Genomic DNA, 27,788 nt, shown 5'->3' with positions numbered 1-27,788 from the left:
TTCCCGGCAAAACGTCGAATCTCCCGCCACGTTTGTCACGTTCATATATAACGTAACATCCGGTATCCAGGAGCTCAGCCAATGAGCATGGAGCCAGAGCAGACTGGACCAATCAGCGAGCTGCAGGCCGCCCAGGAACAGCTGCGGTGACGACGATAATTTGGCGCTTTAGATTTTTGCGCGTTTGTTGGCGAAGAAAGAGCGAAAGCAAAACTGCACGACGCTTCGAGACAACTCGTAACTTGTTTGCCCTTCTCTCCCCACAACCCCCCCCCAAATAGTCGCCGAGGTGAGTTTACAGAACTTACTGTGTTTTTTCCCGCTGTCTTTTACCGAACGCGCAAGTAAGCGTTTCTTGTCTCAATGTTTTTGACCTCAAAATGAACCAATTCTCCCCAAATGACTGCCCGATCGCCAATCCGTGTCGTTGATTTGATCATGTTGTCATTTGACGTGCATTTAGTGTGCAATTGTTCGTTTTTCTTTGGCTCCGCTAATCAGATCTTTGATTTGGCGCCACGAGGCAAATAATCGTTTTTTTTCCCGTGTTTGTGTTTCAATACTCAACGTGGCCATAAAATGTAATTTTTGCCGACTCTATCAATGTCCAAGCTGTTTAGGCTCGCATTTTGCTTGACTCGTATATCTCCGTAGTGACATTTTGCGAAGTGAATGTAGCTCGTCTTGTTTTTCACCTTTAGTCTTTTTGTTTAACTCCTTTACTTGTAGATCGACAGTTGTGGAATTGGACATGACTAGACTTGTGCCTAATGATTAACTGTCTGTGATTTATGTTCTAAATTGATCAAATGTTATTGTTAAAGATTTGCTTGTGACTGGACCCCAGGAAGAATACTCTATGCTCTGATGGAAACTAGTGGCGATCCTTAAATAAACATCTGAATAACTCGTCCTTATTTCTTTACTTAAAACTGGTTTTAAAACGCAACAAGTCGAATTATAAACTGTAGTGACTTCAAAATGAAATGCCTGGAAAATGGACGTTTGTGACTATTGACAAGTGTTGTCAGACATCTTAACATTTGAGCTCATTTGCTTTCGATTCATCAATTTTATAAAAGTTCTAGATTATATTAAGCAATTGGATGAATAACGCGTATGGTTCAAGTTGAGCCTTTTTAAAAAAAAAAAAAATAATAAATTCTTATTTGATTTGCTTTCCAGATTTGAAGATGCCGAACACTCGCTCGCAGGCTCTCACGCAGCCCAGCCTGCCCTTCCCCCGACGTAAGTCCGCCAGGGTGCTGCCCAAGCCCAAAAGAAACCCGGCCGAGGACGCCAAACCTGACGGGAAGACGATACCGCCCGCCACGCTATCGCCCGGACGACCACATGCCATTCCGTCGCCAAGGCGGCCGGCTGCGACGCCGCTTCTTGTGTCGCCGGGCACCTTTGTCAGGCTTCCCCTCAGCCCGCGGAAACGCACAGGTGAGTCCACTTGAATGGCAAGTTGGTCAACGTACGGTTGGGCGATGTGGCCACAAAATGAAATGGCGTGCCATCATGACTGGAAAACAAATTCCCTGTTTTCACTCGACTGAGCCACTTAGCATTTTCTTACAAAGTCTAATAGCTTCACGCTAACACAAAGTGCCAAACGACGTACACGACGTGATGAAACTTGCGCCAATGCTGCAGTCGTTCTAAACTTTCAAACAACCAATATGCCCGCATGCAGTACTCGCAGGCGTACATTCTTTATCCTCTGCCAAAAGCACATTCTTTTTTTTTTATATAAGAAAAACATTTAAACACTTAATGTGATCTATTCTACTGATATAAAGCAGGAGCAACGGATAACACCAAAATATTGTGCTGTTTAGTTTTTGTACATGGCAGCATTGACAAAGAAATAGGCCTGGCCAGCCATTTTTTTTTTGACGGATGTTTGCTGTTAAGAGCGATTTCTGGGACCTTTTCTACAGTCTATTTGGTTTTCCATAGTTCATTGAGGATTCATTATTTTCTTTGATTGCCAACATCTGCAAGCTCTCTAAAGGATTCATTGATGATCAAAATAGTTAGCAATTGATTTTTGCTTCAGTGTTATCCCTCCAACAAAGCAGTTGAATGGGCAGAAATTTGTTTCCCATTGCATTAAAATAGTTAACCCGGACAACTAGCAACCGCAGTTTGATGTCCAGTTTCAAATTTTGTCATAATTATTTATTTTTTTTGGGGGGGGGGTGGAGGTGACGACAACGCACTCAACATGCCCGCCGCTTTGTTGGCGTCGCCTCCCAAGCAGAGCAAAGCGTCGCCGCGGATGCCGCCCTCATCTACGCGCCGTTTAGTCTTTGATGAAAATGCCGGCGTCTCGAATCACCTCAAGACGACGCCGTCCTCTCCCGTCACCGCCTCGTCGCCAACTCGTCACGAGTCGCTCTCCGGAAGCCCGGCGCGACCGAGTCCGGTCAGCAAGTCGGCGGCAGCGGCAACGAGGACGTGTCGACTCCCAGCCGAAAGTAAGTTTTTGTCTTGCCGTTTTTGATATCTTGTGAACGTGCGGCAGTTGGTTTATTTTGCTGAGCTTCTAAATCTTGACTGTGCGTGTATTTCAGTGGTTTTCAACCTTTTTCGAGCCGAGGCGCACTTTAATTGAAAAAAATCTCACGGCGCACTACCGGCTGGAAGAAAAAGCTTCGATTAACAACCTAAGTTTTTTTTTAACATTGAGCAGTGATGTTCTATTATAACGTCGTGAATAGCAATCAAACACAAAGAATAAAGTATTTAAGAGTCTTTCTTAGTTCTACTCACTCAATGTGAAACCTGGGCCTGTTTGGCTGAACACTTTGCCGATACCCTGGCGGAAATTGAAAGACACGCGCACAAAGTTCTCAGTCTTTCTCTGTTTTTGGTTTTTACAGTAGTCAGGCTTGCAAAGCTCACCTCGAACCGGTGATGTTGTGGAATCTGGGAGCAATGTCAAAATAGCTTTGTTGGGAACTCCTTGGCAGCTAAAGGACGATCAGCCAATCTTAGCTCGAGACCACCATCTTGTCTCAGATCCGTTAGTTCCCCCCGCTCCTGTCAAGTCGTGTCCTTTCCGAGCGCCGATGCTGAGCCGAAGGGCTCCCGACCCAGTCAAGGCACTCGGCGGAGGCTGAAGAGAAATAAAATGCCACGCTGCAGCAGTGTGAACATCTTTCCATTTATCGGTGCGTGGGAACATGTTGCTGCCACCGTTGAACGCAATCCACTTGTTTTATGTGTCCTTGAAAGCGGCTTTGCATTCATGTGTTCTGAATTTAATTTCAATCTGATCAAAACCCATTTTGACACCGAACTGAAACCTGCTTCAAATTTGAATCTGGCGTATTTTCGCACATGGAACGTCCCAAATGTTGAACCGGGTTCCAAATCTGTACTCGGAAGCAGATCTTATTGGTTTGCTTGTTTGCAGAGCGCAGCCTGGCCAGCGTGAAGCAGGCGCTGCACACGGCGGCTCCCGAGCGCCTTTTGTCCCGTGAGGCGGAGTGCGCCTCCATCCGGACCTTCCTGAACGAGACGGCCGTGCGCCGGCGGCCCGGCAGCCTTTACATCTCGGGTGCGCCCGGGACCGGAAAGACGGCCTGTCTCGACTGGGTCCTGCGCCACATGAAGGTAGAGATGCCAAAAGAAAAGAAAAGACCCAAATTAGGAGGGCAATTTTTCTTTTTTTTTAAAGAAAAAGTTGTGTTTGAGAGAAGGGAACTTTTCTAAGTTAATTAGTTTTTGTTTTGTGGTTTAGGAGGAATTGTCGCCGGTGCAGACGCTGCTAGTGAACTGCATGAGCCTGCGCAGCTCTCACGCCATTTTCCCACTTTTATCCGACAAGCTGAGCGTGTCCGCTGGTCGCAAAGGTCTGGAGAGACTCCTGACCGGGCCCGGACCCGCCGTGTGAGTTCACAAAGCTCGTAGCGAATTGATCAACGTAGCGCAGGACCGAAGCACTACTTTAGACTAAATGGTACTCACTTCAACGCTGTTCCTTTGCACCTCGATGGAACGAGGTGGCAGGAAAGCACATCCAAATAGTGGCAAAGCACTACTTCTGTCTAAATGAAGCGCCTCAACTCAACTCAACATAGTTTAACTGACACAAAGTTTCCGCAAGAGAGTCGACAAGCGCCACGTCGGTTGAAATGAAATGAAAATGGTGCGAAAGCATCACTTTTGTCTCAATGCGGCTGTGGGCGCTGGCACTTAACTCCTGTTGTTGTTCAGCTTGTTGGTTCTGGACGAGTTGGACCAGCTGGACAGCAAAACCCAAGATGTCCTGTACACCATCTTCGAGTGGCCGCACCTGCCCAAGTCCAGACTTTGTCTCGTCGGTACGAACGCAGTCGTCGTCGTTTGCGTTCTGGTATCGCGACGACGCTATTCAGGCCCGCTGATTTGCTTTTGTGGCGTAGGCATCGCCAACGCCTTGGATCTGACGGACCGAATCCTGCCCCGCCTTCAAGCCAGGCCTCAATGTCGCCCGCTGCTGCTCAACTTCCCGCCGTACAGTCGAGAGCAGCTCAGCGCCATCGTCCAAGACCGACTCGCGCAGGTGACGTGTGCGCTTCGTGCACGTGGCTGTGCGTCTCTCCCTGCTGCGTGTGTGCGTGCACGTGCACACGCGCGCACACGCGCAAGTCACCTCATAAATGTTGTTGTTGGCAGGCGTGCGCAGACGGCGTGTTGCACGTGGCAGCTGTGCACTTTTGCGCTCGTAAAGTCTCGGCGGTGTCGGGCGACGCCAGGAAGGCTTTGGACATCTGCAGGTCCGTCCCGGCGGATGCGCTCGGAAGCGCTGGGCTTGATTGGTGGCTTGATTTGATTGCTGCTGTTTTGGCAGGCGGGCCGTTGAGATCGTCGAGTCGGAACACAGGAAGAAAGCGGACCAGCGCGTTGCCGCAGGTTCGCATCGTCTTGTCGTCACCTGGCGCTCGATACAATCAACTTTATTGAAATAGCGCATGACACATCGGCGTGTGTTTTTGTGACGTTGTCTGACGGCTGTGTGTGTATCTTGTATTGAGCGCCAATGTAGAAGTTGTGTGCTTTCTTTTTTTTTTTTTGCGCACGTTTCTGTCCGAGTCACGTTCACGTCAAGGTGGCTCGGTGTGATTTCAGAGTCGTCGAGCGTGTCGGCCGGCGTCCCCCAGGTGGCGCGTGTCCTGTCCGAGGTGTACGGCGACCGCATGACGTCGTGCGGTGACGAAAGTTTCCCGCTGCAGCAGAAGCTTCTGGCGTGCTGCCTGCTGATGTTGGTGCGCGCCGGCAAGAGCAAGGAGGTGGCCCTCGGCAAGGTGACGCCGCGCCGCAAGCCGAGCTTTCCGCCTAGCCCTCGAAACGTCGCGACGCGCTGACCTTTTGCTTGTTGCAGCTCCATGAGGTTCACAGCCGCCTTTGCGCGCGGCGCCAGGTGGGCGGCGTCAGCCAGTCGGAGTGTTTGTCGCTTTGCGCGCTGCTGGAGAGTCGCGGGGTGTTTGCACTCAAGAAGGCCAAAGAAGCTCGACTCACCAAGGTAGCGCCCAATCGCACTTCTGGCCTCTCGTGACCTCGTTTCTGGTTGGCCACCGAACTCTCGGACGTGGCGATAAGAACCTGAAAACACTGCCGGTGTGTTTATTTATTTCTTTATTTTTTTTTTTCAGGTGTTCCTGAAGATCGATGAGAATGTGGTTGAAAACGCTCTGAAGGATCGCACCCTCGTCGGAAGCATCTTGGCAGCGGGACTCCCGTGAAATTTTTAAAGTTTTCTCGTTTTTACAAAGAATGTTGGACCGTTTTTTTGGGGGGGCTGTCAATAAATCAAGTGACACTCGTTCACGTTTCATAAAGTTCCCCTAAATTTTGAGCTTTCAAAATGTACGCTGTGTGAAAAGCAAATGGTGGATTGGTTGTCATGTTTTTATTTGTCATCTTTACGGTGACCTCCAAAGTCAAGCGGACAAACGCGTGTAAACATGAGTGGGCGTGTACTTTCGGCGCTGTCGGTGACGTCACTTCCTTGTTTGCACACGTAGCAAAAAAAACCAAAGCTGTCCTGTAAGAGCCATATTGCGAAATGTTTTCTTATTTTGAATTCCTTCTTATTGTAATCCTTTAAACAAATGGTCTACGGACAAATGCAACATTTTGTGTTCTTTACTGTCCAAATGTTGGTGCTGCTAATTAGCGATCGCTTCGCTTGCGAGCTATTCTATCAATCCTCGTCACTTTTGTCAATCTAAGCACATTCACGACTACATCAAAAAATAGAAATCAAAATATCTCGTCTTCACGCAAGCGTGATTGTTCGCACAGCTTATTAGAGATGCAACTGAATAAACGTCATTCAGTCTTATCATTAAATCTTTTTTTTGCTTGTTTGTAGTAAAATAACCTAAAAAAAAACATTTTAATTATTGAAGACATGTCTGTGTGCGTTTGCGTAGTTCGTACGGCAGTATCCGTTCACACAGCAAACTGGAGGTCAGCTATCAAAAAAAAAAACAACAAAAAAAGATTTCCTTGTTCTCGTTGAATTCACGCTTTACAATTTTGCAATCACCCCCCCCCCCCCCCCTCATTTAATTTGGACTTCATTTCCACTAAAGGATCAACAATGGCAGAACAGAAATGTGGAATTATAAAGTACAACTATTCAGTAGTGACATATTTGTAATTTAGTCCTGAGAATTTGTATCGTGAATGCAAAAAATACATTTTGTTATGCTTCATAATTACTTGACCTCATTACCAAATGAAATGTTGACGATTTAGTGCAAGAATAAAAAATAAGTACTGTACAATAAATACACCACAATGAATAGCAATTTAAAACTAAGAACCAGAATTGATATCGATTCACCACTTCAGCTTGTACTCCTTTTAAATCGAAACGTCACTTCACAGGAAATATAGGAAGCGAAAAGAAAGATCGATAAGCAATATAAATTCTTTTGACATAAATAGCGACAGTGTTCCCACGAAGGGCAAAACTCAGCACAGATTTGACCAACCCCTCAAAAAACACAACAGATTTTCAAGGAATGTGCGAGCGGAACACTATTTGGCGAGTCCACTCCAGGGGTGCCTTGACTTCTGACATTTTGGCCTTTCATCCACTTGTTAACGTTTGTGTTTCAAAGTAAGGTTTCAAATTAGTGGCAGGGTTTCAAAAGTGTGTTTTCAAATTATTGTTCGGGTTTTAAAGTAAGGTCATGCCTTCAAATAATGTGGCATTTAAACTTTAGGCTTTTTAAAAATGGGGTCACTTTTTCAAAGTAGGGTTGGGTTCTAAATTATGGTCAGCGTTTCAAGTGAGTTTTTTTTTTTATAAAGTAGGGTTTCAAGGCGGGGTAGTGGCCATCTCTCAGTCCGAAACTGTCAGCCTGCTTTGTGACGCTTGCATCAGCCCGAACGCAAAACCACAAAACGGCAACGAGGTGCATTGAAGCAAAAATGCGCAACGTTTGCCTTCTCAACGTCTGTCGAAGGCAATCGGTGGCCGAACGAAACTGGCATCAATTTCACGCTAACAAACCTTGAGACAAGAGCTATGTGAACTCAAATGGTGCAGCAACACGTCGAAGAAAATGACTCGAAGATTGCATCATCAAATTGTAAGTAGGTCTTCTAGCGCCCTCCAGTGGTCAGGCCAAGAAGGCGCAGCAAAACGCACTTGGAGTTCAAGTAAATTACAAATTGCGCCAAAAAAAAACTAAATTGTTTGAGTCTTCACATAACTGGTGAGTGCGGTTGTCCTTAAAAATATGCTCCAAAAATGAGCTTTGGGAGGGCTGCAAAGGAAGAAAGATAAGAAGAACAAATTCATTTCAATGGGGAAAGTCCATATTAGATCAAATTGAAGTCAAGGCACCGCTGTAAATAATGAATACATGCAAAGAAGTGGTGCGCTTAGTCTTCACATTTCGTTTAAATAAATCTTTTGTATATTGTGAGCATTTGGAAAGAATTGCTCATTCCGGGATTAAAATGATACATACGTAATTCTAAGATTTGGATAGAAAACGTGTGGAATGTCGACGATTCGGAGTAGAAATGTGCTTTGGATGTTTTGTTGTGAGGCTCCATCCAAAGTTGGTTTTTTTTTTCCTTCTTTAAAGAGGCGTGGCCTGCCGTCTACCCGACACGCGCAGAGAAGCACCGCATGTACTCCGTCATCCAGTTCCCGTCGGCCGTCGTCACGGCGATGGCGGTGGCGGTGGCGGAGGCAGTCAACTGACGCCGCTGCCAGCGTCTCGGCTTGTCTGGGTCGGCCGAGCGAGCGCGGCGGCAATCGGCGCTCGCCGGGCGCTTGTCGGGAGGACGCGGCGGCGTCTGGACGCTCGCGTCGCAACGCTCGCCCTGGAGGCGGGCGGCGTGTTCACCATTTTTCATTCACGTGTTTGTTCAGTCACATTCGTTCAGCATGTGTCGGGCCCAAGCGATCAAAATGATTTTTTTTGTTGTTGTTTTAGTTTTGTTGTTGAAACGTAAACCCGCAATGACAAAATCAAAAAGACAATGACCATCCTTTTTTTCCATACTTTTTTTTTTCCTGTAAGCGCTACGAGAGCAAAAAAGAAAAAAATATTATTTACAATAAACAGTCGAGCCTGCATAAGCATTTAAATGCTTAAAATAAATTGAAACTCCAATCATTCGTCATCTTAAAAAAAAAAAAAAAAAAAACAATCATAAAAGTTCACCATATGGGAATACAAAATAAAACGGAAAAATAAGGGAAAAAACAAAAAACAACCGAAATCCATTCTGTCAAATATTGAAATCGGCATCAGCCAAAAAAAAAAAAAAATCGATTCAAAATCGGTCGGGCCCGACATTAGCTTAGCTTTATCTTCGCTGGGTCAAGAACTTACATTGTTGGGTGTCGCAGCTTTGTGTTCACACTGGCGCCGCATGTTGTCCCTGGCGCCCCCTAGTGGCGGTTGGCTCTTGGCCCGCTCGGGTCTGCGGTCGGCAGGCGACTTGTTACCGTGGCAACCGTCTTGGCAGCGGTGTCTCCTACGTACTGGCTCAGCGGCATCCCCATTCGAGTGCGGCGACCCGTTGTCGTCGGAGTCCCGCTCGCAAGACGCTCCGCTTGCGTTCGGAGGAGGCGAGAGCGCATTTTCGGTCTTCGCCGTCTCTGTGGCAAATCCAACAAAAATTGACGATTTGTCTAGATGCCTTTTTGTGACACGTCAAAAGAACAGCGCATCACTTCCTGTCGAAATGAATCATTCGACAGCAAATTGGGTTTTGCGTCACCCTCCCTTCAGCACCAAACCAGCTGACCCGCACGGACACTCAACCAACCGTTTCTCATTCATATATTATGGCATAATTGACATTAAGAGGTACTAACAACAGAATGTCAACAAACAAAATACCTTTATCAGACACTCGAGCAGCGAGGAATAATCATTTCGATGACGTCGGAGCGCATTCCGTCAAAATGAGCGCTCTGGTAGGTCTCATCGTTTCAAAATCCTGGTCCTGGTCGTCCAAGTGTTAAAGCTCATTAGCTGGCTAATTTCTTATTCACATCCACTTAGCGGCTGGGAGTACCTTGCAACGCAACGTCATTTGAGGGGGAGAACGCAAGACTTTCGCTTCCGGGTCGTAGCTTTAAGTGAACGGCGGCCCTGGCAAAAGCATGAAGAGATTTTTACGCTGGAGAGAATAATCAATTTGAAAAATAGTTGCTCGTGACAGCCCCACTGATGTAATTGCCACGACTTCCTGTTCTAGTGGTTACCATGGCAACACAGAGCCAGACAAAAAGGCATTTTTGGACACAGAGGATCTTCTGTGGGTTCCTCACATGATCAAGTCGAGTTGAGTTATCAGAAGTGGGAATAAGTCTCCCCGGTAGCTCACCTGCCGGTGCCGCGGCGTCGGCGTCCGTTACATCCGTTGCTTCCTGCTCCTCCGACAGAAGCCCGGCATCAGGACTGGTCCTCAGCTGGTTTGTCCGGGTGGCGGTGGGCAGCGGCGCCACCCGGTTGCACCTGGGCCGGGGTCCCGTCGTCCTGGGCGTGGACTGACCGCTGGACCGCACGGAGCCACCCTCCCAGCCTTCCCAGAACCACGGCTTGTGTGATTGCTCCATGACCCGCCGGGTCAGGCGGTACTTGAGCGAGTCCTCGTAGCATTTGGAGAAGGTCTCCCACCTGGGCTCCCGGAACTTCTTCATGTACTCCGTTCTGACTTTCTTGGTCACCATGGCGATGAGGGTGGCATCGCTGCAACATGCAAAGGTAAGATGAAGAAACCTCTCAGGTTACACGGTCAGAATGATTTAAGCAGTCAGGGCTGCAGCAAAGCACGAATTTCATCATCAATTCATATGTCAATTACTTCATCAATACATTGATTCAGCTGATCTTTAAAAAAACATGGTTTAATGTCCATCCCTTGATTACAATACAGGACATTATTTCAAATTGACAGTTCAGAAAATGCGCAAGCATAAACTCGAACAAAAAAGCGCCCTGTTTGTTTCTTCTACGACCTTTTGCGGCGGTACGCAGCAAGTGGTCGTAGGTGACGTCACAAGTCAGGTACAGTCCACGGCCACGCCCCCCGATTGGCTGAACTCAGTTTAGTGGATCCACGACACACGCGCTGTCACGTGACCCGCAACCTGTCAGCTTCAATGGGAAAGTCATCCATTATTGATTATTCACTTGAGATGGCCGCGTTATCTTTTTCTTGTCGAGAAAACGTCCTCAATAGTAATAATAATAATAATAATAATAATGAGGTCTTGGACGGTTTTGAATGCGTCAACGACGGCGGGCACGTTCCCGCCGTTCAGCTGATTTGGAAACACAGCGAGGGGTTTAAATGGCGACGACTACGACGAGCGAATTCAAACAGTCCCACTCACACAGAACTTCCTCGCTTGGAAGAGTTCGGGCTCCTTTGCGAACCTCCTTAGTTGCGTGAATCCCGCTCAAGAGGCAGCGACATCGGTTCGGTTCAGACCCGCGAGAAGCAGGAGGAGCTCAAGCTAGCGTGAGTGAAATCACCAACTTCCGGTTTGGCTCCGTTTAATATGAAATGAACGGAAGTGTAAAATGTCCATATGATGTGAGGTTCCAAAATAAAACACACTCTTGATTGACGTTAACATTGGCACTTGCATAAAAGGTTTGCATGTCAAAACGACATCAGTACTAAAATGCTCCCACCCCCTTTGCTTGTTTTTTTTCCGGGTTTCAGCATCGACGTCACAGCAGGAGGCAAGCAAAGTCATATTGCTCCAATTGTCAGTTGTGTTGTCTCAAACGGCAAAATGCAAATGCACATTGCTACTCTTGTCCACTTCAACCTGTGAAAGTAGAAAAGCTGCACAATAATTTGGATTTATTGACATCAAACGTGATCAGCAAAGAAACAGAATGCGAGTGTCCTTCCAGTCTCATCAATGTAGCTCTGCTCACTTCCACATTTCCTCATTCTCATGTAAATTGCCATTGAGAGGTTAATCCTTTTAATATATTGAAATGGTCATAGGTGGGGATGTCCACATGAATTTTGGTGCCAATTGATCACCGTTTTTGAACATTCGGACAACGATTTCCAATGGAGAGTTTGTAGTCGGTCCCTTCAATGACTCCAAAGGAAACACGGAGAGAGCAGAGAGGGGCGTGGCCACATTCCTCATTAAAAGTAGGCGTTTTTCAAGTAGTCACTAAGTTCTCGAAAATGAATTGATAGAAAAAGAAATCAACCAATTTCAGTTTCCTAATCAAAAATATAGAAACCGAGCTTGGTCGTGAAAAATGGGCCATTTAAGGTTATTCACATGCAGTTTAAATGTGAAGCATTCTTGACGTGAGCTGGTTGTGATTTGAAAGTTTGTGTGACGTCATTCAGGTGACTTCCGGCTGTGGGCAGGTAAAACTGATTGGAGTCTTCCTAGAAAACCAAAGTAAGGAAGCGAGCACGTGCCGGTGTCGGTAACCGGTAACGATCATCTACGTCCGACTAGAGGCAACAAAAAAAAAAGGCGAGCGCGAGCGGCACCGGGTCCTCGTTTGACGTCACGCCGGTGCACCGACTTTGTTTTGACATGACGGGGCGTTTGGGTACTCGGATTTTGGATTGAGCGACCGCGCGACAGCAATGCTGGCGAATGTTGCGTTCACCGCCCTCCTGATGCTGTTGGAATCTGCGCCTGCCGGTTTGTTGACTCCACATTTGTCCCTCTTTTCTCTTCTACATCTTTTGCGACTTTTTCTTCTTGTTCTAATCTACACCCTTTGGAAACGCACAAATTCCTCACTATAAAGGTTCTTTTGGGTGAAGTTGATAGAATTTCGGTTTGTGACGGTGTAGGAAGCCTACGTCACCCATGTTGTACGTAGGTCGGAACACGACGTAGAATCACAGGAATGGGCACAAATATATTTGTTGCGTGATTATTCGTAAACTCCATGTCTTCGTTTTTTTCTTCCTACTTTAAAACGTTAAATAATTGTTTAGTTGATTTAACCGATGCGTAATTCTTATTGCCATTCTTTGTAGTTTGAAAACAGGGCGAGTATTTATTTTTTAGGTGTTTTTGGCCAAGCATGGTATTAATACCGTACATGAAAATGTATATAATCACTCGCTATTAAGAGCGTCCTTGGTTTGGTATGTTGTTTTACATTTCTCTTTTGTCATAGTCTACACTGTAAAGTATTGTAATACCTGTCCCATGTGGTCAAAGATGTACACAGTCGGTAAATAATAACAAAAAACAATAACGAATAAAACACATTTACACATGAGCTGCTGATGGCCACAAGTCACACCACATTCAGACGAACTGCGCGAGCCAATCTTCCTTTTTCTTTTTCTCGAGCCAATCTTCCTTAACCTGGCTCGTCCCCTCTCAATGACGTCACCCACTCTTCAACTGACGCAGGTATTACAATACTGTCCAATTTACTTCATTTTATTTTGTCATGTACATTTTTAAGTAGTCTACTTGAAAAATGCGTCTGGATCCAGATGAGTTTATTTTGTGCAACCACTTGACCAAATAAAATCGAGTAAATTTGTCACCTTTTTTTTCAGTGTATGTGACTTCCAACATGATTTTGCAATTACTACTCCAAGAAATGTATTTTCACACACTCTTTTAAATTCTGTTGCATTGAGCCTAATTTTGATTTGGTTCGTGTAGTGCTAAAAACCATTAACTGTTTAAGTTTAAGGACACTTTGTTAGTGTCAACGCTCTTTTTTTAATGTTTTCACTTCATTTTCTACAGAAGTCAGAAACTGTTTGTTCTCTGGTACAGTACAGAGTTGTGTATTTGACAATTAATATACTTTTAAGTTGGCTTTAAACACAGCAGATACTGGTTATGGATACTATGAATTATTTCGGGCTGAACACCGAATCCCTTGACTGATCCTCAATTAATTTGTTTGTACGTTGTTGAACTGCACTGCACTTACTGATATCTGTGATCTAAATAACTTTTATTTGGTAACCTTGACATACGTTTAACCCGTATTAATTTATTTTTAGTAGAGATTGGTAAATGAATATATTGTAAATAATATTAGTAAAAAGACAAATTTGACAAACAATTTGATTTGGATCTGCATTATTTGTCCTCAAAACTATTCATGGTTATTACAGTGTAAAAAACTGAAACCGATTTTATTTTTTTAAATGTGAAACCTCATCACCCAAAGTTTTGTCCCATGTGGTGGTTTTAAACTCAAATGTGACATTTGCCCGACCCTACTCGATTTATTTTGGGGGATTAAACGAAACCTGCACATGCACAGAATCACAAAATGACTGAAACTTAATTCTCCTTTCATTGGGCTCAAAGTGCAAAGTTAAACATAAACACACCTCGCTCTGCCTCCAATAAACCATCTGATACAAGTGACGATAACAGAAGAGTGCTAGTCCAACTTTCGAGAAAAAGTTCCCACTCAATTTCTGTTTGCTATCTCACTAGCACAATGCGAGATAATAATCCCAAAAAATAAATTCTGTTGACCAGTCCATAATAATAATAATAATCTGCTGTAAAGATTTTCATTTTCTGTTCAGTGTCAAAGTAACCCAGAACGATGTCTGTGCGTTGTTTGTCCACTAGAGGAGCTGTGACACCTTTCGCTCTAATGTTCATGGTCTTGTTTTTTGTAAAAAACAAATTCCCCCTCAATAAAAAAAAAATAATAATAATAAAAAAAATATATATATATATATATATATGTATATGTGTATATATATATATATATATATTAATTAATTTAGACTTGACCGACTTTGGAGGGAGAAAAACAGCAGGGAAAAAAAACCCAACAAAATTGGGGTGTGTGTCCCCGAAATATGATATATAATAATATATAAGATGGCAGGCCAGATAATGAAATGACTTTTGCATTTTTTCCACATTTCCCTTCGATGCCCGTAGGAACATACAATGAATGTTTATCAGTGTTTTCTGAAGAATGATTTGGTTTTGTGGTTTTTGCGGACCTCTTGAGATGGGCCATCCTGCTCGCAATGAGATGTTGAAGTGAATTGAGGGGCTACATTTAGTCAAAAGTAGCGCTTTTCCACCACCATCCGTAGGCAATCGTAACCCTGAGGACGGTCGCAATTGCTTAATTGTCTCGCTTGCTTTTCAGCTGTGCCGCTGGCTCCGCCCACCAACGTGACGGTGACGTGCGGCGACGACACGGCCGCCGCACGCTGGCAGTACGCCGAGGACGCTGACGTCCGCTTCCTGGTCTACGTGGGCAACTCGGGTCCGCGCCGCCTGCGGGACGAGACGACGCGGCGCAACTCCAGGAACCTGAGCGCTTGGGTGTGGGCATCGCTGGAGAGCGTCATGGACGTGCACGGCGTCAGCGTGGCGGCCTTGGCATCCGACGGACGCTCGTCGGCCAACGCCTCCGTTACCTTCACGTACAACAGCGTCAAGATGGCTGACGTCATGTGTGAGTGGCGCGCCGGTGCGCGTTTAATCAAAAACTCGCCTCAAACGCGATCCGATTCATCGATTCATCAAATAATCGTTCATCGCTGCCCTACTTCTCCATATGACTTGCGACTCGACAGTCTTGATTTCTGGCGGAGGACTTTTGGACCGCGTCCAAACTTCAACATTAGCGCTTGAGACTGACTTTGGATTCTTCTTTGTTTTTCTTCCAGGCAAGTTGGACTTCCCCCGCGTGGACGTGAAGGCGAACGAGGCGGACGACGGGAGCGCCGCCATCAGCTTCCGCAACCCGCTGCGCCATCACGCGCAACTGCATCGAGCCACCCGGACGGTCGCCGTCTCCTTCGAGTTCATCGCCAACTCCAGTGCCGTAAGAACGTGTTTCTGATATTTGGACCGAAATTAAATTCCATTCATTGTTGTGTTAGTTTAAAAATAAATTTAAAAAAAAAGAAAAAAAACTTTTTTCGTGGTGCTTTTCATGCTTACCACAAAATGTGAATTTTTCACGGCATTACAGTAATTTGAGCGTTCCCGTTTCTTTCACGTAACAACGTTGTTTTCCTGGAAAAAAAAAAATCATTCAAAATGGCAAATTCTAAATATAAAAAAAAAAAAACAATACAACTTGATTTATATAGTTGATGTGAAATTTAGTATTATTCTTGTATTGTATTGATTTTTTTTGTACTATGTAGTAATATGTTGTGTACATCGTCAAAAATGAGCTTTTATCTTCTAATGTTGACGTGTAAATGGAAGAAAAAGAAAAGAATAGTCAAATATCAACCTTTTTCAATGTCCCAATAGTAATGTGGTAATCCCTCATTTTTTGCAGTTAATTGGGACCAAGGAAAAGTGAAAAAGTGCAAAGTAGAGGTTGACTTTTTGATTAGTTTTTTTTTTACGCCTCTATGAGGTTGTTGCGACCCCGTCGACATGGTTCCCGACCTTTGAAATTCTTGCTTTGAAAATGAAGAATGTCTTCCATGCTGTGAGAGGAACACAAGCCAACGTTGGCCAACCAACCGCTGATGTGAACTTTTGACCTTTTCTTGACCAATTGAAAAATGTGAAGGCTTCGTCCTTGCATTTCTCCAGTTGGTTGTTTTTGTCGAATTGAAGTGTCTTTTTCTTTTGTTGTAATGTATCCAAAAAAAAAAGTCTTTTTTTTTTCTGTTCATTAATCGGCTGAGCCCAAGTCACAACCAAATTTGTTTTCCTTTTTTTGGGGGGGGGGGAATGAGAAGGAGTTCAAATACTCTTCATCTTATTTTAAAATGTGTAAACAGAAAAAAAAAAAGTCAGCAAAAATTGTCCTTTTTCCTCACTGATTTTAGAATCATTAGTCATTTTTTCCCTGCCTTTCTGTCACGCGTGTTGACGCCTTTTAGGGGGAAGTGTTGGCTTCCTGCAGACAGGACGAGAACACGTGCAGGACGGACGTGCTGTTTCCGCCGGGTTCCGCCGAGTGCGTCACGCTGACGGGGCTGGTGCGCGACTCGGCGGGCGGCTCGCTGGCCTTGGGGCCGTCGCCGCGCACTTGCGCCGAGCGGTCGGTGGGGAGCGTGCCGCTGCCCGTCGTCCTGGTGAGCGTCGCCGCCGTGGCGCTGCTGGTCGGCGTGGCCGTGACGGCGTGGAAGCTGGCGGCGTGGCTGGCCAAGGCTAGCGAGGAAGCGCTCCCCAAGTGTTTGGGCGCTCCCAAGGTTGCCCCGGACGCTTGGGCGGGCTCCTGCTGCGTGGCGGACGGCGGCGATGGCTGCCGCAAGCTAGGAGTCGCGCTCATCAGCCCGGGAGAAGACGACTCTTCAGGCCTTTCCACAGAGATGGAAAGTCTTCCTGTCCTCCGGGAGGAGGAGGAGGAGGAGGAGGAGCAGTGCTCGGGGTCCAATTACGACCGTGCCCATGTGAACATGGAAGTGGACATGGGTGGTGGAAACAAGGCGTGGGGCTACGCGGAAAGGTAACAAAAATGTTTGTGCTTGATGACCACGTGTAAGAAAACAAATGTGAACTGGTTCCTTCCTCCCCCTCATATCTTCACCACTTGTACTTTGGCCGCCATTCCTTCTTTCTGTTTCTGATCCCTCCTTTTTACTTTTGTGCTACTGCGTTTTCATCTCTACTTTTTCTTGCCTGATTTTTGTTATCTTCTACAGTCTCCACTTTTCTCTTCGCTTTGACCTCTTTCTTCCCTATCATTACTTTTCTGCGGTTTTTCCTTCTTCATTCTTTTACTTCTCCGTCATTTTGTTCTACGCTTTCTTCTCCCTGCTTTTTAAAAAATTTTCCTCCCTCCTTTCCTTTAACTTTTTCTTATTGTATATTAGCCTTCCGTTTTATTCCTACATTTCTTTGCCATGTAGCCGCTTTTCCTCCTGAAGTTGCGGCCATCATATGGACGTTGCAACTTGCACTAAGTGGCAAATATATGGAGAAAGGTGCGGCAAGGAGAACCACTGTCGGCGTTGCACTTTCAGCCTTTTCTTGAATGGGACCAATAAAAAAAATGTAAAAAATTTGCACGCCAGACAGACGAATCAGCTCCTGATGTCACTCACTAGGCCACACCCCTTAACAGCACACACCCAACATGCAGCTCAGATGCTTTAGGAAACTCTTCAAGTGATGTTTTTTTTTTCCTGCTCAAACTGACTGAGATTTCAGTTTTGTTCGTGAGGAAAATTTGGATATGCATAATTTATGATACACACAAAAGGAGGTTCAGGCGTGATCACAAGATGATTCTTGTAAGTCAATTTCTTTGGATGTCATTTTTTGTATCTTATGTGAAATTCTAATCATGTAAGTTGAATAAAGTTTGACTCATTTGCTGTCCAGCCTCCCAAAATGTGTGCACCCATTCATTTTTCTCGAATACGCCCGTTCATTGAGACTGAGCCTTAGAATTCAGTGCGCTTTTCTTGATAGTCCAAAGATTATGGACACATTTTCAGTGTTGTTTTTTTTTTTATTTGGGTGACTTTTTCGCCGGCAATTTACATAAAGTTGTTGTTGATTTTTTTTTTCTATTTTCAATAAAATAATCCACTATAGAATGTGAAATGGGAAAAAAAACCAAACCAAATAAAGCTGAATGTAAATGCATTTTGCTGCCTTTTAACAACTGGTCTGTTCCCATTCCTTGGACTCCGGCCAATGTGGTGGCCGTCACGCACACGTCGAAAATGCAAGACTGCTGCCATCCCGTCGTCTGCATGACGGCCGCCTCGCCCATTTTGGAATGTGCGCACTGACTCGGCAGCGTCACACCCTGTTGCCGTGGCGACGCCCAACCGTGAAAAACCAGTCGAGACGAGAACTTTTCCCGAATGAAAGTTTTTGGATATGCTGATCGTCCGTGACAAATATTCCTTGTTGAGCGGCATCCGCGTCAACGTATATATTTGAACAAGAAAGAGACCGGCAAGCGACAGGCTTCCGGTATTTGGCCAAGCAAAGAGTCTCAAGGAAAGCATCAAAAAGCAAACCAAGCAGCGACGCGGTCCCACGTTTGTCCTCTACGAGAGTTTGAGGCCCTGAACGTTATTCCTGAGGTCAAGCAGCTGCTTCTCCTGGCGCGCCTTCTCCTCCTTGAACGCCACCTTGTTGGCCTTCTTCTCCACGCGCCGCTCCTGCAAACGCACACGTCAACATCAACAACTCCATTTGGAGGATTTGCTGTCGATACACAAAGCAACAAATATACGCGCACCTGTATATAAGACGCAGCAACAAAAGGAAAAAAACCGCGACACAAGCGGCGCCAGGCTGTCAGCCGCAGTTTTCAAAAATGAGTTGTTTAGTGCACGTACACAACGATTTTGTACGGCGAATGCACATCAACACATGGTTAAAACACGGCAACCACTTTGCTCATTAAATCAGAACAGACCCAAGAGAAGAAAAACAACAAATTCATTTGGTGTATTTTCTGACCTAAAGAGCGCCCCCTACCGGTGAAAGAAAACCGTTGGATGAGGCGCATAGCTTGAAAATCGAGGCAAAAAGTACATCAAATACGGTCATCACATTGTTTACTTGAAGAGTATCTTGGAATGAATGCAAAATCACCAAATGGGAAGTATATTTCATTCTTTGAATACAATCTAAACGGAGTCATCTTTTTATGGTGAGCAGCTCTGAGCATACAGTGGCACCTCGGTTCTCGAACGACTCGGAGTCCGAACAAAAAAAAAAAGAGAAATTCTTGCTTCGCAGTTGGAACAAACATCGGAGTTCGAACGCCGGTATGACGCGAGGGTGGGATGCTGAGCGGCGTGCGGGTGTCGATCGCTCTCTTGCTCTCTTTGTGACCAACTGTTGTCGCGTGCGGACGTGCTGCGTTTTGCTCTCGCGTTTTATAGAGGTGTACCAAGTGTTTTAGCCCCTAATCATGCCTCCAAAGAAAGCAAAGGAATGGTTTTGCTTTTCCAACAGGGTTCTGGGACGGATTACGGTCGAGAACCGAGGTTCCACTGTACTTGCTCGATCGTGCGCGGCAGAAAGATGCGTGACTGCAGCCAATCAGAGTGGAGCTTTTCCTTCTCACTTTGGTTTTGCAAGTTGAAGTCAACAGAATTTGCCCATCCACGAAAGCAGGAGCAGTAAACAATTCCCAGCGGTGCGGCGAAACGCGCATTCACAACTTGGGCGTTATCTTGCAAAGATTGCATGTTAGGATTGAAACGCAAAAAATTAGGAGCCTATCGCAGCTATCTTTGGCAGTAGGCGGGGGACACCCTGAACTGGTTGCCAGCCAATCACAGAAAAGGCTCAAATTCCACTTGAATTTGGAGTATGGGTGCTAGAGACTTCCACCCCCCCCCCAAGAAGCAAATCCGCCCGATTTTGTGCCGATGGCTGATTTTTGTGCGCGTGTGCGTTTGACGGCCAGACGAGCGTTGACCTTGCGCTCCTCCTTGACGGCGTTCTTGCGGGCCTTCCTCTGCTCCTTGCTCTCGTCTTTGTGTCGCGGCAGCGTGGCGGCGCGCGGCAGGTCGGCATCGTCGATCCTGCTCATTCGCTCGGCCTGCCTGCCGGTGGGACCTTTGGCGGGGAGGACGTCCAGAGGGACGCCCGTCCTGGCGGACACGCAGATCGGGTTCACCTGCACGGCAAAATGCCCGTCAAACGTTTGTCAAAGCGCGCCGGCCGAACTCCGAGCGGCGATGGCGAGCCCCATCTTGCACACCCCCAAAATAATGTGCAATAAATAATGATGAATGTAACGTTTTCCACAAAAAACAAAAATGGTTAGAATGTATCACAAAATAATGCCCAAAGAGACAAATGACTCGATCCTTTGCTAACTTTGGATCAAGGAAACGCTCGGATAGGATTGTCACTCGTCATCTCATCAAATGAATAAGAACGTATTTTGAAGAAAAGGCGTCTTATTCCACTAATTGTCTCTTCTTTGATAACAATTTTGGCCCTTTTTTTTTGTCCCAAGGACAATCAAGGCTTCTTTTCCAAACTAAAAAGATGTGTGACTCTCTTCCCTCGCCAAAGTTTCACAACAGAATCTTACAATATTTTCTGCCAATAATACGTTATTCGGAGATTGTGATTTAAAAAAAAAAATCAGAATAAAACTTTGAAAATAACAAATCTTTCAAGACTCAGAAACGTTATCCCAGCAAAATAGGACTTCTTGTTGTAAAGATTACAACTGTTTTTTTTTAAAACTACCTTTAGATTACAATTGTTTTTTCAGGCAAAATATTTCTGTGATTTTGTCACGATTCTATTTCCTTCTAACAAAATGCCTCTTGGAGGCGGGGAGGGGACTTTTCACCCTTCTTTGTTTTTTTTAAGAAGACTTCACCCCCCCAACCCCCAACAAAATATGCCTGTTGTGTAAAACCAAAATTGGAAAAACGTCCACATTTTTATACATCTTTGCTGCATCTCTTGAACTTGCTTGAATGAATAAAACATCATAATTTGTTCTTGCAAAGATTATGGCTGCAACCTAATCCCTTTGAAAGATTTCCATTTTTTCTTTTGGGAAAACGACATGTTTGACTTCTTCAAATGACTTTGGTACCTTTGCAGGGTGCAGGATAACTTTGGGTCTGTTGTAGATGTTGGAGTACGTACCTGCAGGACAACATTTGCATTAATGCCACATTCTCCGACAAAACGCTCCCGGCTGCTCTTTCATTTTTCACCCGATGAAGACGGAAAGCTTCCCATATTCGGGCTCTATGTATGGCTCCCAATGCCATGTATTTGTGAATAATAATCAAATTCATTTTTTTTTACTATTTTCCTTTGAGCAAAGTACACTATGTGATATCTTTGGATTTTTTTAATTAAATAAAGAAGAATATTTATTGAATTCTTGATCTTTTTTTTTTTTTGTCTTGAAAGGTGCAACATCGTACTCACTGATGATGCTCTCACAGTCCCACTTCTCCTCCGGAGCTTTGATGACCAATGTTTCCATCTCCTCCTCATCGTCGTTATCGTCTCGCAGGACAGGAAGTTGTTTTGGGCCCAGGTCATCCGGCCTCAAAGCACTGAAGTACAAATGGCGTTGGCTTTTGATGACAAAGACGACGACGATGATGAGCAGTGGCTCACTCACTCTTTGGCTTTCTGGGCAAAGTAGTCCTTAATGACCTCCTCAAGACGAGCGCTGTCAGGCGCAATGTAGCCTTCTAGCTCGGCGTTGTCCAGGGCGCCGATCTCGTCGTCGTCAAACTGCTCGTAAAACTAAAACACACACACCGCGCTCAAGCCCAAACAGTCGTTGAGCAGTTTTTGCCTTTGTTTTTCCACATATTACACCTGTGCTGAAGGTTTGCATGTTTATAGAATCATCCCTTTGAGTTGTGATTAAGAAGGGGATATTTTCTGAATGAATGTTATTTTGTTATGGCTTTATGATATACACAGTTATATGGTTAATAATTGTGCATCGTTTGACATTCTGCTGTGTCGTTAATACTGTTTGCCTTTGATATTGGTGTGGCGCATATAATGGACAATGTGCTTATTTCGTCAGTCGCGGGATGTCTCGCACGATCCCGATTGATGACGTGAGCGAGTGCGCACTTGAAGAGAGGAGATTGTGCACTTGACCAGAAGAGAAGGAAGTGTGCGAGTCGCGGAAAGGAGTCAGTTGGAAGAATACTGTTCTCATCGCCAAGAAGGATCGCAAACTCGTACGCCAGCAAAGTGGATCGGTGACGTTAACCCACGTGGTCCATCGAACAAAGTGTCGCCTCGGAAAAGGAGGATTCGGCGCGGTGGATTGTGCTGCCTTGTGTGTGGCGTCTCTGTCGGAGATCGAGCTAGCGAGCATCCGGGCTAGTTAGCTTCAGCGGGCTAAGTCCGGCCATTCTCCCTCGCGGCAGAGCCCCGTTGTCCTCGGACAGTTCACCCAAGCCTTTCCCTCGCCATTGAGGATCGACCTTCGTCCCCCCCTCTCCGATGAAGATAATTCTCCGCTCCCACCGGCGCTTCCTAGGCCTCCCCCCCCTCGACAATTGCGCACTTGGATCCACCTGCTTCGCCGCGCATAGCTCGGGATACATCAAGAAGGAGGATTTCCCCGATGTCAGCCTCCATTCACGAGCTCCACCGACCCGGGCATTAAATTGGTACCATTTAATGTTATACAAGGACATTGAGTTCGATTGCATTGATATAAGGGTGAATTAGATATTGTAATTTGGCTGAATAATTATTTCTAAGAATATTAAATGTGTATTCTTGCTGATTGAATATTCATGGTGTTATTGTGCCAAAGTGATTGTCATTATTGCATGTTAATTTCCCTCAATTATTATAGTGATAAGCGAAGAGTAAAATTATTTGATTGTTAATTTGGTAAATAGGTTATCCCCTCAGGTAAATATACAGTCCTCTATAGGCTCGGGCACAACACCAGCGCTTCTCAAAAGGTGGGGCGTGTGACCCCGGGGAACAGACTTTTTCCCGCTCTATGACAATCAAGTGTAATTGCACATCCACTCCAGTAGTGGGCAGTGGCGCTCTCCTTGCTCATTGTGCGCAGCGAGTATTAACTCCACGGCGGAGGTTCGTTTTGCAACCAAAATGCTATGATTTGGAGTTGCGGTGGTGGGTTTTTTTTTTTTGCTTGGGGGGGCGTAACAGAAAATAATTGAGAAGGACTGTATTACACCAAGATGTCTCATTAGCACCGACTTTTGTTGGCGCATTTTCAGAACTATGAATTAAAAATAATGTCCCATTTTTGATCAAAGCCAAGGTAATTAAGATTTTATTTTATTTATGTAAATCTGATTCAGTCAAAAAATAATCGTCAGAATAATTGACCACTGCCAACCCAGGTACAATCAATGTCATTTTCAATGGCAGTGAATGAGTTAACAATCTTGAGTTGCATCCCATGCTTTTCTGTGATACAGCGAGCATCCAAACTTCAATGTATTTGAAGACAAAAAAAAAAAAATGAATCTCACACTTGTATGTATTGCGTCTGTGTGCCCGACGGATCGTGTATGTGCCTTTAAGAGGCGGGGCTCGGTGGAGTGACGCGTGTGCGTTCGACGGGACCGGCATGAGCTGTGGCGAACGAACGGCACCTCCTGCTGGAGTGTGCTTGTTGCATTTGTGTTTTTGCGTTCTCCCTGTGAAATGCAGCTTAATCTCTCGCTTTGTTTGTTTGTCTTCTTGAAAATGCAAAATGAGCTTTTTTTTAAAAACACAAAACTACACCAGCGCACGAGCTTCATGCCAAGACGGCGAGGGTGGTCGGCGCACCTTCTCGAAGCGATCGTCCAGCAGCGTGAGCTGCTCGTTCCTACGCATCACCGACGACGTCATGGAGTAGTCGGTGAAGCGGGTCCCGGTCTCGTCGTCGTCGAACAGGAATTCCCGAGCGCCATCCTCCTGGTCCGAAAAGGAACCCCCGGAGCCAAAGTCTCCGTTCTCGTCATCGTCCGTGTCTTCCCAGGAGTCCTCATCGACATTTTGGTCAACTCTGTCAAACGGGAAGCGCGTCAACATTATTTCTTCGTGATAGGCCGATATGCCTTTTTCAGGGCCAATTTTTTGTGGTGAGGGCGGCCGATAACCACATTTTACAGCGGATATTCATTTGCTGCAAAAGCGAAAATATTAGTGTCAACATGAAAAAAAAAAATGAACATCACCGACATGCCATTAAGCATGTTTGTGAGAATAAACAAAAAGTTCATTTCTTACGCTAAATGAAAAACTAAAAAAAAAGGAAATCGGTAACCAAAGTAAATTGTTTTCCCAAATGGAAAATTTTCACTCGTTTTTGGTTTCATTTCTAACAAAAAAAAAAAAAAGTTCCCAGTATTAGCATAAAAGGTTGAGGTGAACATTTAAATAAACTTGACATAAAGTACCCTGAAGTTAATCTTGTTCTAAATTGATCTCTTAACACTGAGCGGTGAATGTCTGACAACTTAGTGATTTTTTTTTTCTTCCTTCAAAACAAAACGCTTGAATAAACCGAACAAATGGATTTGTGGCCCGGCGCCAGAGGTTGAATTCAAACGTCGCCAAAAGTGGTCAAGCCTCACCTGAGCTGGGCACGATTGGCCTTGGCGACAAAGTCGTCCTCCAGCGCGTTGTCGGGTTCGTCAAAGTCAAAGTCCTCGTCCAGGGCGGCCACGATGTCAGGATCCATGTCCAGGCGCGGCCCTGACATCAAAAGCATGGATGACTTCAAGTTCGCCGCTCATTAAATGCGCGTCAGTCATATGATAAAGATGACTTTTCATTAAAAAAAAAAAAAACAAACAAAAAAAAAACAAACTACTGTTTTAGTGGTTCTGATGACATTTATGCTGGGTCACAATTTTTTTTTTAACCGAACTCGAACCCGAACCCGAACCCTCGGTGGTACCCTGACTCGCTGGTGGCCATGATCATTATCTCCTCGCATTGGCGCAAGTGAATGTTTTTCATGCTGCCATCACATCACTCTCTTTTCTTTTCCCATTTTGGACATACAAAACAAAGATTTGCATACGTTCAAATTCAAAGCTTTAAAGAGATATTCGCCCCAGGTGAAAGTGGCAACAAGGTGAAGAATTGTGAACCTACGTAGAATTTATGCTTGCGATTTGATTTCCGCACTTCATTTAGGACACTTGACCTGAGCTAAGGCGTGTGTACAAGGTCTTTTGGGATTTGTTTTTTGTTTGAATTAAATCAGGTGGTCGCAAATAGAGCCGATGTCTTTATCGAACGGCCCAAATGAGGGCGGACGGCTCAGAAAAAAGAGGCTGAAGCAACAGCGCCGCCGTGTGGCTCGTTCCCGACGTGCGGAACCAGCTCACCTGAGACAGGAGCGGCTTTGTTGAGGAGGCCCACGTCCTCCTCAAAGTCGGAGGCGAATACCGATGACGGCAGCTTGATGCTCACAGCCTGCAAGAAAAACAAAGAGTCGCGCAACTTGAATTGTGGCTGAAATTCAAAAAAGGACACACATCACAGCATTGTACAGAGTGGTCGCTTAAGTTGTTCACGTCCATCGTAGCAAACAAATGTCATGATGGAAATCATACAATAATGAAGAAATGATTTCAAAAAATAAATTCATGCACCACATGCTATAAATGATATTATTTAAGCACCTCCCGCCTAAAATATCTTTTGCATCAACACTCAGTGGTAGAGTGGTCGTCTCCCAACTCCGAGGTTGTGCGTTCGATCCCCAGCCAGTGTGACCATGTCCAAGTGTCCTTGAGCAAGATGCTGACTCAGAGTTGCTTCTGATGCTGCGCCATCAGTCGGTAAAAGAGGTAACAGTGCGGAGCGCCAAGAGTGTCCAAGGCCAAAAAGCGTATTTACCATGACATGATATCATGGCCGTGTGTGGATAAACTTACAGGTGGCACCTTGTCCTTCTCGTCTTCATCATCATCGTCATCATCATCATCATCTTCAGTGCAAAGGCGAAAACGAGGCGAGGGTCGGGCGGCCAGCAGCTCTATCGGTCCGGAAGGTTCCTTCAGGTGCTGCAGGTAATTGTAGTCGTCGTCAAAGAAGATGCCAAAATTTCTCTGCTCTTCCCGCCGCTTCTCTGCGTCCGCCTGCCACAAGACACAACACGCAGTCCACAGCCGCCACAGCGTTATTTACCATCCACAAAGTCGACAGTGAGTGAACCCCACCGCCATAATTGGGGGTTCACCGTATCCAGCCGAGCGAATGGCACCTTGGCGGCGGGCAGCAGAACGTGTTGGGGCGCTTTCTCATCTGCCGCTAGGGGGTCCTTCTGGCTCCTGTGAACCAGGTGGAAGGTCACCGCCTTCTTCTTCTCAATGAAGGACCTCTTCTTCCTGTGAGGCTGCCAGAAAACGCAGGCAAGAAAAGTTTGTCAAACATCCCATCATGCTGGTTGCACTTTGTTTGATAGGGGACATATCAATGGAGACTATTTATTCAAGCGACGGTGCATGTAAAACACCAATTTAAGAATGGAAACGTAAAACAATTAAAAATGAATAAAACTGTACTGTTTTTGAAAAATAATCATGAAACGTAATAAAAACAAAACCGCCCTCAAAACTAATTTAAATGAACTCAAGTTAAAAGAACCAGAGTGGGTGTCCGGGTGGATGACTGCTTAGCATGTCGGCCTCATAGTTCAGAGGTGCGGGGTTCGATTCTGGCTGCAACGTGCCTGTGTGGAGTGAAAGAGAAGTCATGCACGGACCCAACAACTACGTAGCTGTGTGGGCTCTTCGTTATAGCTGCAGAAGTCGAGAAACAACCATGTAACTGTATTGTTGGCCATTCAAGGGGAAGGAAACCCCACGGCTTTTTGTTTTTTTTTAGAAAAATCAGCCTCGCTAGTCTAATCGCGGCATTCTGATTGAATTTATGCGTTAAGCGGGAAAATCCAGCCGCTTTGTAATTGACTTTAATATTATTATTATTATTAGCTAATATTTGGCCTCTATGTGATCTGTATATGCCAAGGCTACACCGATTTACACCAAAACTCATCCAAACGTATCCATGTTCACGCACAAGTGAATAATGCACTCCTCGACAAATAACTCAGGAATAAACTCACTCGCATGCACATAAGACTTAATAATTTGTCCAAGAAGGATGAGGATATATTAAACAAAATAATATTTTTTTTTTAAAAAAGCAAATTGATTAGCAGCAGCGAGTTCACCTGCGAGGAGCACCGAGGTTAGCTTGTTGGCTAGCTATTAAAGACTCGTTCAAAATGTGTCATTTGAGTAAACTAACCATTTCTTTCTTGTTTTTCTCGGGGCGGTCTTAGGCTGGAATGTTCAAACCATACGCTGTTGTAGATAGCTCCCTTAAATTTAATGTCACTAAAAGTTAAAATTGAAAATGAGTCAAAAATGTTCGATCACGTTGATTTTGAGCGCCTCCATCTTGTTGTTGTCGTCACTGCTGGACGGAACCATTTTGTGTACACCAACCGAGGCGTTGACAAACTAAACCTCGCGTTTGACATCAACAATTTGAACACATAGTATTTATATCCTCGAAAGAAGCATTTAAAACAACAATACGTATCAACAGATGGGAGGAACAAAGAAAATTCATCTATCAATTGTTGACTTGTTCTTTTCCACTGTCAGGATTGGTATGGTCTTGTTTTTTTTTCTGTCAACTTTATTAACAACAATGTAAAACGTACTTGAACTTTCCGACTCCACGATCCCAATGTTGACTCGCACCAAATCAAGTTGGATTTGTATTTTTTAGTTACATTGTTTGATCTGTTGAGACGGGAAGTTATTGGCACACATTTCACACTGCCCCATGGGGGATTGTCTGTGCAATGCACGGATGTCATCGCATACAAATA

The 27,788-nt window shown here is 45.1% G+C and overlaps 4 protein-coding genes across 6 annotated transcripts; 2 read left to right on the top strand and 2 right to left on the bottom strand.

Annotated features, from left to right (window-relative positions):
• The first annotated feature begins 112 nt into the window (after positions 1–112).
• Positions 113–5,818, top strand: LOC148334384 (DNA replication factor CDC6-like). Its single transcript, XM_088299459.1, has 12 exons — positions 113–289; positions 1,186–1,449; positions 2,214–2,486; positions 3,428–3,627; positions 3,755–3,903; positions 4,231–4,337; positions 4,419–4,558; positions 4,672–4,772; positions 4,847–4,908; positions 5,125–5,300; positions 5,378–5,518; positions 5,649–5,818. Exons 2-12 carry the CDS (start codon positions 1,194–1,196, stop codon positions 5,736–5,738), a joined length of 1,695 nt encoding a protein of 564 aa, XP_088155585.1. The 5' UTR covers positions 113–289; positions 1,186–1,193; the 3' UTR covers positions 5,739–5,818.
• A 2,203-nt stretch (positions 5,819–8,021) lies between these two features.
• Positions 8,022–11,100, bottom strand: LOC148334383 (uncharacterized). 2 transcript variants are annotated; one of them, XM_088299237.1, is made up of 4 exons: positions 10,877–11,100; positions 9,865–10,229; positions 8,862–9,130; positions 8,022–8,346 (listed from the first exon to the last, which is right to left on the bottom strand). In XM_088299237.1, the coding sequence occupies exons 2-4, from the start codon at positions 10,208–10,210 to the stop codon at positions 8,122–8,124; spliced, it is 840 nt and encodes a 279-aa protein (XP_088155363.1). In that variant the 5' UTR covers positions 10,211–10,229; positions 10,877–11,100; the 3' UTR covers positions 8,022–8,121. The 2 variants fall into 2 exon arrangements, with proteins under 2 accessions (XP_088155363.1, XP_088155364.1); XM_088299238.1 differs by lacking the exon at positions 10,877–11,100 and adding an exon at positions 10,499–10,580.
• A 796-nt stretch (positions 11,101–11,896) lies between these two features.
• On the top strand, positions 11,897–17,483 carry LOC148334382 (uncharacterized). The gene is made up of 4 exons (XM_088297413.1): positions 11,897–12,175; positions 14,640–14,951; positions 15,166–15,323; positions 16,348–17,483. Exons 1-4 carry the CDS (start codon positions 12,118–12,120, stop codon positions 16,918–16,920), a joined length of 1,101 nt encoding a protein of 366 aa, XP_088153539.1. The 5' UTR covers positions 11,897–12,117; the 3' UTR covers positions 16,921–17,483.
• Positions 17,484–17,899: 416 nt separating this feature from the next.
• LOC148334381 (protein LTV1 homolog) lies at positions 17,900–27,380 on the bottom strand. Of its 2 annotated transcripts, none has more exons than XM_088299476.1 (11): positions 27,197–27,380; positions 26,148–26,279; positions 25,819–26,022; positions 25,267–25,354; positions 24,505–24,625; positions 23,714–23,933; positions 21,549–21,676; positions 21,350–21,480; positions 21,006–21,058; positions 19,863–20,063; positions 17,900–18,588 (listed from the first exon to the last, which is right to left on the bottom strand). In XM_088299476.1, exons 1-11 carry the CDS (start codon positions 27,197–27,199, stop codon positions 18,475–18,477), a joined length of 1,395 nt encoding a protein of 464 aa, XP_088155602.1. In that variant the 5' UTR covers positions 27,200–27,380; the 3' UTR covers positions 17,900–18,474. The 2 variants fall into 2 exon arrangements, with proteins under 2 accessions (XP_088155602.1, XP_088155601.1); XM_088299475.1 differs by lacking the exon at positions 27,197–27,380 and adding an exon at positions 27,012–27,130.
• Positions 27,381–27,788: the final 408 nt, after the last annotated feature.

This window comes from Idiotropiscis lumnitzeri, chromosome 6, assembly GCF_059441095.1.
Source record: "Idiotropiscis lumnitzeri isolate Australia: NSW breed Sydney's pygmy pipehorse chromosome 6, RoL_Ilum_1.0, whole genome shotgun sequence".
In the NCBI taxonomy this organism is placed as follows: Eukaryota; Metazoa; Chordata; class Actinopteri; order Syngnathiformes; family Syngnathidae; genus Idiotropiscis; species Idiotropiscis lumnitzeri.
The sequence above is the reverse complement of the archived record's forward strand: the minus strand, read 5'-3'. Positions and strand labels throughout refer to the sequence as shown.